Raw genomic sequence first — 10,076 nt, 5'->3', positions numbered from 1 at the left:
TGTGATACTGTCTGCTGAGCAGTGTATCTAATCCTCTCCTGTGTGATACTGTCTGCTGAGCTGTGTATCTAATCCTCTCCTGGGTGATACTTTGCTGAGCTGTGTATCTAATCCTCTCCTGTGTGATACTGTCTGCTGAGCAGTGTATCTAATCCTCTCCTGTGTGATACTGTCTGCTGAGCTGTGTATCTAATCCTCTCCTGGGTGATACTTTGCTGAGCTGTGTATCTAATCCTCTCCTGTGTGATACTGTCTGCTGAGCTGTGTATCTAATCCTCTCCTGTGTGATACTGTCTGCTGAGCTGTGTATCTAATCCTCTCCTGGGTGATACTTTGCTGAGCTGTGTATCTAATCCTCTCCTGTGTGATACTGTCTGCTGAGCTGTGTATCTAATCCTCTCCTGTGATACTGTCTGCTGAGCTGTGTATCTAATCCTCTCCTGTGTGATACTGTCTGCTGAGCTGTGTATCTAATCCTCTCCTGTGTGATACTGTCTGCTGAGCTGTGTATCTAATCCTCTCCTGGGTGATACTTTGCTGAGCTGTGTATCTAATCCTCTCCTGTGTGATACTGTCTGCTGAGCTGTGTATCTAATCCTCTCCTGTGATACTGTCTGCTGAGCTGTGTATCTAATCCTCTCCTGTGTGATACTGTCTGCTGAGCTGTGTATCTAATCCTCTCCTGGGTGATACTTTGCTGAGCTGTGTATCTAATCCCTCCCATGTGCTTGCGGTGTCTCCGGTGTCACTCTGCGCTCGGGGGTTTCTGTGATGACGTCACGCCTCCTGTATAAGCGGCGGCGGCGGCGGTCACTCATCATCATGCGGCTGCCGGCGGGGAGGACGGAGGGGAGGACGGGGCTCGGTGCAGGTGAGTCCCCGCTACTCTCAGCTCTGGGGGTCTCTGGGGGGACTGTAGGGGGCGCTGCTGCTGATGTTTATCAGTCTCCTGCCAAAAAGACTAAAGAGGCGTCACAGCCGCTGCTGGAATCTGTCGCTGCTTCAGCGGTTTCTTCTTTCTCCGCCGGTTTCGGTCTGTGTGTAGCCGGTGTCCTATAGACAAAGTACAGGACGAGCAGCAGCGACCACCACAAGCAGCAGCAGCAGCAGCGCACCGGGGGTGCATGGGAATGACTCCGCATCGGCTCCTGCCTCTTTACACTGCACAGACTTGTCCGAGGCTGCACCTGAACCCCTGACACGTGACTTACCAGCAGATTTATGAGTGCAGCTCTGAAGTATAGGGCATGATACACGTCCTGAGTATTTGATCGGCCTCTTGTGTCTCGTTGATACATTGTCATTGATTTTCATGATGTGTCTGGGGTCGGGGGGGCCGGGATAATCTGCGGGGTCGCTGAATGTCGCCTCTGTTCCTCCAGGTCCGGGGGTCCTCGGATGCTTTCTGTTCACTTTGCTTCTGAGCTGCAGTTTAATCGATCTGACAATAGGTGAGATTCACCTCAAGCTTATACTGTGTTCGCCCGTACGACCCCCTGCCCACCAGGGCCCGTACACAGACCCCGGAGCCCCCTGCACACCAGGGCCCGTACACAGACCCCGGACCCCCTGCCCACCACCAGGGCCCGTACAACCCCGTGGAGCCCCCTGCCCACCACGGCCCATACCCAGACCCCGGAGCCCCCTGCACATCAGGGCCCGTACACAGACCCCCAGGACCCCCTGCACATCAGGGCCCGTACACAGACCCCCAGGACCCCCTGCCCACCAGGTCCCGTACAAAGACCCCGGAGCCCCCTGCACACCAGGGCGCGTACACAGACCCTACACACCAGGGCCCGTACACAGACCCTGGACCCCCTACACACCAGGGCCATTACACAGACCCCCTGCCCACCAGGGCTATCACACGGATGTATGGGTCGCATAGACACAAAAATTGAATTTGAGGGAGGGCGCATTCTTTGCAAAATAAAGAGACAGTTTTAGTGATGCTGCACTTTTTTCTTTCCATCACCTTTTTTGAACATTTTTCGCTCGTTAAATTTTTTAAATGCCGCTCATGTCTGGGAAAGGCACAGATCTATGGGGGGTGATAACAAACCTGCACTTCATTATATATAAAAATAGCATTTTCAATGGTAAAAAATTTTTCTGCTTTTATTCTGATTTTCTTTGTTTTTACATTGTGTCCCCTTCTAATAAGTAACATCGTCTTACAATTAGCACCATTTAGTAATTTTGGCCAACATCCTGTAGTAATGTGCCCATACTTTTCCTCCTGTAGTAATGTGCCCAGCCTTGTCCCCATTTTGTAGTAATGTGCCCATCCTACACCGATGTCAGCTACTGGCCTCTGATTGGCCAGCGGCTGCTATTGGTAAATCTGTGCAGAGAGCTTCTCTGTGCTGCGCCGGCAATACATTCAAGTGAAATAAAGTGCTTACAGTGGCAGCCCCTGCATTGGCCTACAATCATCAAGGGGTATGCGGACCACAGGAAGCAGCCTCAGGGACCGCATGCAGCCCGCTTGTTTAAGACCCCTGGTGTATACAGAGATACATAAGATCCTGTCTGCAGCCACCACTAGGGGGGAGCTCCCTGTATACAGAGATACATGATAAGCTCCTGTCTGCAGCCACCACTAGGGGGAGCTCCCTGTATACAGAGATACATGATAAGCTCCTGTCTTCAGCCACCACTAGGGGGAGCTCCCTGTATACAGAGATACATGATAAGATCCTGTCTGCAGCCACCACTAGGGGGAGCTCCCTGTATACAGAGATACATGATAAGATCCTGCCTGCAGCCACCACTAGGGGGAGCTCCCTGTATACAGAGATACATGATAAGCTCCTGTCTGCAGCCACCACTAGGGGGAGCTCCCTGTATACAGAGATACATGATAAGATCCTGTCTGCAGTCACCACTAGGGGGAGCTCCCTGTATACAGAGATACATGATAAGCTCCTGTCTGCAGCCACCACTAGGGGGAGCTCCCTGTATACAGAGATACATGATAAGATCCTGTCTGCAGCCACCACTAGGGGGAGCTCCCTGTATACAGAGATGCATGATAAGACCCTGTCTGCAGCGACCACTAGGGGGAGCTCCCTGTATACAGAGATACATGATAAGATCCTGTCTGCAGCCACCACTAGGGGGAGCTCCCTGTATACAGAGATACATGATAAGATTCTGTCTGCAGTCACCACTAGGGGGAGCTCCCTGTATACAGAGATACATGATAAGATCCTGTCTGCAGCCACCACTAGGGGGAGCTCCCTGTATACAGAGATACATGATAAGATCCTGTCTGCAGCCACCACTAGGGGGAGTTCCCTGTGTACAGAGATACATGATAAGATCCTGTCTGCAGCCACCACTAGGGGGAGCTCCCTGTATACAGAGATACATGATAAGATCCTGTCTGCAGCCACCACTAGGGGGAGCTCCCTGTATACAGAGATACATGATAAGATCCTGTCTGCAGCCACCACTAGGGGGAGCTCCCTGTATACAGAGATACATGATAAGATCCTGTCTGCAGCCACCACTAGGGGGAGCTCCCTGTATACAGAGATACATGATAAGCTCCTGTCTGCAGCCACCACTAGGGGGAGCTCCCTGTATACAGAGATACATGATAAAATCCTGTCTGCAGTCACCACTAGGGGGAGCTCCCTGTATACAGAGATACATGATAAGATCCTGTCTGCAGCCACCACTAGGGGGAGCTCCCTGTATACGGAGATACATGATAAGATCCTGTCTGCAGCCACCACTAGGGGGAGCTCCCTGTATACGGAGATACATGATAAGATCCTGTCTGCAGCCACCACTAGGGGGAGCTCCCTGTATACAGAGATACATGATAAGATCCTGTCTGCAGCCACCACTAGGGGGACCTCCCTGTATACAGAGATACATGATAAGATCCTGTCTGCAGCCACCACTAGGGGGAGCTCCCTGTATACAGAGATACATGATAAGATCCTGTCTGCAGCCACCACTAGGGGGAGCTCCCTATATACAGAGATACATGATCAGATCCTGTCTGCAGCCACCACTAGGGGGAGCTCCCTGTATACAGAGATACATGATAAGATCCTGTCTGCAGACACCACTAGGGGGAGCTCCCTGTATACAGAGATACATGATAAGATCCTGTCTGCAGACACCACTAGGGGGAGCTCCCTGTATACAGAGATACATGATAAGATCCTGTCTGCAGCCACCACTAGGGGGAGCTCCCTGTATACAGAGATACATGATAAGCTCCTGTCTGGAGCCACCACTAGGGGGAGCTCCCTGTATACAGAGATACATGATAAGATCCTGTCTGTAGCCACCACTAGGGGGAGCTCCCTGTATACAGAGATACATGATAAGATCCTGTCTGCAGCCACCACTAGGGGGAGCTCCCTGTATACGGTATTATAGTGTTGTGTATATAGTGTGCAGTAATATGTGACCTTCAGGTACCAGTTTGCAGCCCTCATACGTGTTACAGCTGAGTGTGTCAGCTCTTTCCAGTGTACACAGCAGCAGAGTCTTTGTCCCTTCCTTGTAGTTTGTTACAATGTATCAGTACAGGTAAAATGTTGAAGCCTGGAATAAGAGGCGGTGGGGCTGACATGTCACATGATATGCAGGTGGTTGTCAGCAGTAATATATGATGCGCTCCTGTGATAGGTGTATGGGTTTGGTGTAGTATATAGCAGTATATATCTGCTGTATGAATATATATAATGTGCGGTTTTGTGACCTCCTCTCTTATATTGCAGCGTCTCCAAAGATTCTTCACCCGAAAGACAACACCGTGATCACCAAGGAAGGTGAGTGCCGCCCGCTAATCAGACAGCGCCCCTGGTGGTCAGTGGTCACACCACTCACCATGCCCCCTGTATTTTACTCTAGAGCTGAACTCCTAATTCTGTTGTTTTTGGAAAAAGCTTCTCCATGTGGTGTTATCGCTGGTGCCGCCTGCGCCGTTCTTACCTCATTCACTTTTTTATTTTATTTCTACGTCCCCAGGTGAGGGTCTGAACATCCAGTGCAGAGCGCGGACGAAGTACCAGAGGTTCCACAATATCTACTGGCTGGTGAATAACACGTTTGTGGAGGACGCCTACCCCGACGGGCGAGTGAGCGAGCGGAGCGGAGGGTAAGTGACTCACCCCACTAGTCAGAGACTGAGGGAGGGGAAGGACTGTACATGCTTCAGAGCTGCACTCTATGTTCTGTTGGTACAGAATGTAACTCAGGGTATGTACAGCATGACTACACCAGCAGAAAAGGGACTGCAGCTCTGGAGGATAATACAGGAGGTAACTCAGGATCAGTAATGTACTGTATGTACACAGTGACTACACCAGCAGAATAGTGAGTGCAGCTCTGGAGTATAATACAGGAGGCAACTCAGGATCAGTAATGTATGTACACAGTGACTGCACCAGCAGAATAGTGAGTGCAGCTCTGGAGTATAATACAGGAGGTAACTCAGGATCAGTAATGTAATATATGTACACAGTGACTGCACCAGCAGAATAGTGAGTGCAGCTCTGGAGTATAATACAGGAGGTAACTCAGGATCAGTAATGTAATGTATGTACACAGTGACTGCACCAGCAGAATAGTGAGTGCAGCTCTGGAGTATAATACAGGAGGTAACTCAGGATCAGTAATGTAATGTATGTACACAGTGACTGCACCAGCAGAATAGCGAGCGCAGCTCTGGAGTATAATGCAGGGTATTATTCAGTGTATCAGCCTTTGTATCCTGATGGTGGCGCTGTATTTTGCAGATTGTTAGCAGTACACATGACTGTGGAGCAAGCGTTGAACTTCACACTGATGGAACCTGAGGACTTCCGGACGACGTTCACATGTGTGGTGCAGGATCCATCAGGATCAGACATGAAAAACTTTATCCTTAGCCCGGAGGACAATGGCTGCATCCGACTAATAGAAGTAAAAGATAGAAGAGGAACAAATCAGAAGAGACGATAGGAGCCGCGAGCGAGCGTCCGATGTGGGGTCTCAGCAGGGCGGCCGGGGGGGGTCCAGGACCTGGTGTAAGCGGTGGAGCCTGTGACAACCATTGTCACATTCAGTGAGCTCAATGACCGCCTCCACCCTCAGTGACCGAGCAGCGGGGTAGAGAGGAATGCGGCCAATCACTGAGCGCGGCCAATCAGTGAGCGAACACCTGTGGCTGGAATAAAGTGCTCGTTCCTGATACATGTAATGTCTGATGTCTACAGAGAGATGAATAAACACTACAACAACCACCCCCATCATCTCCTCCCTGAGAGCAAGCGTTTATAAAAAATATACAAAATATATTACAAGGGGACAAAGAATACAGTATATACCATCACATAAAATAAAAAGCATAAATAAAAGACAAGCAGTAGACCTGATGTCACAGGGACGGCGCAGATCTTTGCATTTTGATTAGAAAGCGGTGCAGCAGCGAGCCGTGTCTCCCAGCACTATGCAATGAGTGTAGGTCACATCCGGCTTTTAGCAGGTACCTGTCACTTCTACCTACCTCTCCTTGGTGACCTCAGCTGAAGGCAGGTGAATGAGAGGCATCTCAGTCCCAAAAAATCAGAAAATGCCCAACCTTAAGGATATCTGCCCCCTGGAGGTCCCAGGCAAGAGATATTGATGTCATATTTTCTATCATGATTTTTTCTTTTGAGAGATGTGAAACATGGTGTCTATAATACTTTCTATCTGGCCGATATTAGTTTAGGGTTGGTCAGTAGGCCACACCACAATGCAAGTATGTATCTTACATTCATCCCGGGAACACGATGCTGAAAACATGCCTCCCATAATTATAAGACCTATACCGGTCACAAGAGAAAACAATATTCATATCTGGTATCTGGGGCCAAAGTGTTGGATATTGTTGTGTTGTTTTTGAAGACAGGAAGACTTGCCCACACAGGGGAGAAAAGTCTCCCCCCCCCCCCCCCCCTCCCAGCCTGTAGTATAGACTTTGTCTGCTCTCCTTCAGATGACCCACTTCAATTACCTGTTCACAGCGGGAGATTATAGAGAAAAGGGGTCAGATGGGGAGTAGAGCGTTAGCTCTTTTTACCTTTACAATTTATGAGGAAGCCATACTTCAATGTCCAATATGAGAGTGACTCGTCTCCTCTCAAGAGATGGTTTTAGGGATTGTTCCGCCGACCATCTCCTAAGGCCACCTCCTCGGCATCTTTCTGGTGGGACAGCTCGTCAGGGTTGCCATGTTCACTACCATTCTTGTGCACACTGGTAAAGTCGGACTGCCAATCTCCACTGCAGTAGTTTGCCATTGTCGCCGATGCAGGCAGCTGTGAGTTGTGGTTGGTCACTACCTTGAAATTGTGCCCGTAATGTAAGGCTGCATCTTCTGCAGGGTCCACCCTATGGCAAATTCTCCACAGTGGTGTATGCCACTTCCTAGGACCATAGCTTGGGGCTGAGGAACATGACCGATGCTCTTCCCTTTTCCCGTTTACCTGGCTGAGCCCGCCACTCGGCCCACACGCTCTGGCATTTGTTTGGACTACAAACCGCTGGATGAATCCCGGGTCTTGTAGACCTGGCAAAGGCGGCTGTCAGCGCTGTGAGGCAAATCCCGGGATATGAAGATGAATTATGACTCCAGTCATAATCCCTCATCACTCCCTGGCAGTGCCCCCTCCCTTCTTGTTCTCAGTGTTCCACTTACACCTCCATGGCCATGTCCTGTGATATGGAAATGAGGTGGTGTGGGAACAATGGACACAGGATGACTCCCTGCCGTCACCCTGTAACAAGAGTTGTATCTCATTAGCAAGGCTATGGAAATAGCCAGACAGAACGACTCCAGTAAAAAATGGTTCATATCTCGCAAGCCATATTTCCGATAAATATGGCAACCATAAAAATGGTGTCTCTGCATGCGGACGATGCCGGCACACCCTTTTTATGGGAGCAGGACATTGGGAAATGCCCCAGGCGTGATATCAGCCAATGGGGAACTGGCAGACAGGTCATGAGTCCCCTCGTTCTGTGGCTAAATTCATAGCTGTCACAATGAGAGCGTTGGCGTCCGCCTACGACGCTCCCAGGCAAAGTTATGGCCCATATTCCATGTTGGGATATTGTCCATAACTCAAGCCAGGGGTGGAGCAGTGCTCCCTGTGAGGTCACTAAGGTAGGAGGGGACCTGGATTTGCCCAGGTTGATAACCCTACTTCGGCCATTTTCCAGTGTTCTTTCGCTGGGGGCACGTGTAGGAAACATCTGTGGGAAGGATCCTAGAAACCTGGGTACAGCGCCCCCCTGTGGCCAGACGCAACAAGGTAACTGCTGGAACTGTGTATGCCTGTTTGTAACCCATGCTTTGATTGTAACTGTACTCTGACATATGTATATTCTGTAGATTCCCTATTGTATATATTGTAGTTCTAGTGTGCTTTAGGCTGATTAAATTATATAATTAATCTTGGGCTGTTCTGTTATCTCGATCTTGAATCCCACGTCTGTGTGTTCGGCTAATAGTTACCGTAAATCGGTTGGTGGCAGCCAGTTTGTGCCAAGGATTATTGTGGGGAGGCCAGTGAGATTCAGGGAGGTTTTATATATTCCGCCCGCGGAGGTCGGGGGAATATATACCCTACTCTCACCGGGGACCCTTCAATAATCGGCATAAGTAGTATAGCGGCCTCCGTGCTTATGGTCGGGCAATTCCATAATTGGCCTGACTCTAAGAGGGGCGCTAGAGAGCGCGTCACGTGCTCTGTCTGTCGGTCGGGAGGTATAAAGGAGGGGTGACCCCCACTTGTTACCCCCCGATTGTGACGTACTGGTAGCCAGCGCGGGGGATTTCTGAGTGACCCCCCCGGTGGTTTGTGACATATTGGTGGCAAGCGGTGGGATCGAGATAATAGTGTGTGTGAGTGTGAGACCCATACTCCCAGACACTAAAGACTGCCTGCAGCAGCTGTGGCTGCTGGGGTCTTCAGACTAGCTCAACACTAGAGTGTCAGAGTGCAGATACTGTAAGGTGTGTGGAGGCATCAGGTGTCAGTTCTGTGTCAGTGACCAAAAGTCTGCAAGAATGGCTGATGGCACCAGGAGCAGAGCTATGCAACTGGCCAATGCTAAGGCAGGAGCCGAAGAGAGGGAGGACGGTGCTGTGGACAGCAATGAGGAGGTTGCCCACGAGTCCTCCAGGAGCTCGACGCCAGAAAACCGTTCTGCCGAGGACATTGCACAACCTGGCAATTATGGACAAGATGAGGAGCAGCTCACCCAAGGTTCCTCAACGAGCCAGATGCCAGCCCTCCGCTCTGAAAGGGACAGTGAATCGCCTAGCTCTGCAGCGTGCCGCAGATCACCACGTGCCATTCCACCGAGCCTGGGAGGCTCGGATAGCCTTCTTCAAATGGCTATGGCCCTTCTCCAGGCTGGAGACCAGAAGGGCTACAAGGAACTCCTGGCAGAGCGCAGGGCAGAGCGGCAGGCAGCGCGTGACGCTGAGGCTGCGGAGCGGCACGCAGAGCGTGAGGCTGCGGAGCGAGAGCGGCAGGCAGCGCGTGAAGAGCGAGAGCGAGAGCGACAGGCAGACCGTGACTACCAGCTGCAGCTAGCTCAGCTCCGGCCCTCATCAGCCACACGTGACCTTCGAGACACCAAACTTCCAAAGGTCCGTGTTGAGGACTTCCCAGTGCTGGAGAAGGATGGAGACTTGGACTCTTTCTTGACTGCTTTTGAACGGACTTGCTTGCAGCACCATCTGGACAAGGACCAGTGGGCCAAATACCTGACCCCCCGTTTAAGGGGTAAGGCCCTGGATATCCTTGGTGACTTGCCTGCTGAGGCAGATCAGGGCTACGACACCATCAAGCGGGCCCTGATCCAACAGTACAACCTCACTCCAGAGTCCTACCGCAAGAAGTTCCGGAGCCTACAGAAGGGACCAAAGGACTCCTGGGCTGACCACCGGCGGGCACTTGCCCGAGCTGCCGACCACTGGACCCAAGGCCTGCAGCTTTCCACCGGACCGGAGATCCTGGACTTGTTCATCACGGAGCAACTCTTGTGGAACTGCCCTGAGGATCTCCGCC

The 10,076-nt window shown here is 51.1% G+C and overlaps 1 protein-coding gene across 2 annotated transcripts; it reads left to right on the top strand.

Annotated features, from left to right (window-relative positions):
- Positions 1 to 800: 800 nt before the first annotated feature.
- On the top strand, positions 801 to 6,204 carry LOC142290766 (interleukin-1 receptor type 2-like). 2 transcript variants are annotated; one of them, XM_075334756.1, is made up of 5 exons: positions 801 to 871; positions 1,383 to 1,451; positions 4,749 to 4,799; positions 4,999 to 5,128; positions 5,769 to 6,204. In XM_075334756.1, the coding sequence occupies exons 1-5, from the start codon at positions 823 to 825 to the stop codon at positions 5,971 to 5,973; spliced, it is 504 nt and encodes a 167-aa protein (XP_075190871.1). In that variant the 5' UTR covers positions 801 to 822; the 3' UTR covers positions 5,974 to 6,204. The 2 variants fall into 2 exon arrangements, with proteins under 2 accessions (XP_075190871.1, XP_075190872.1); XM_075334757.1 differs by lacking the exon at positions 1,383 to 1,451.
- The last annotated feature ends 3,872 nt before the right edge of the window (positions 6,205 to 10,076 follow it).

Source organism: Anomaloglossus baeobatrachus, chromosome 2 (assembly GCF_048569485.1).
Source record: "Anomaloglossus baeobatrachus isolate aAnoBae1 chromosome 2, aAnoBae1.hap1, whole genome shotgun sequence".
NCBI lineage: Eukaryota > Metazoa > Chordata > Amphibia > Anura > Aromobatidae > Anomaloglossus > Anomaloglossus baeobatrachus.
Note: the sequence above shows the minus strand (reverse complement) of the source record. Positions and strands in the feature narration are given on the sequence as shown.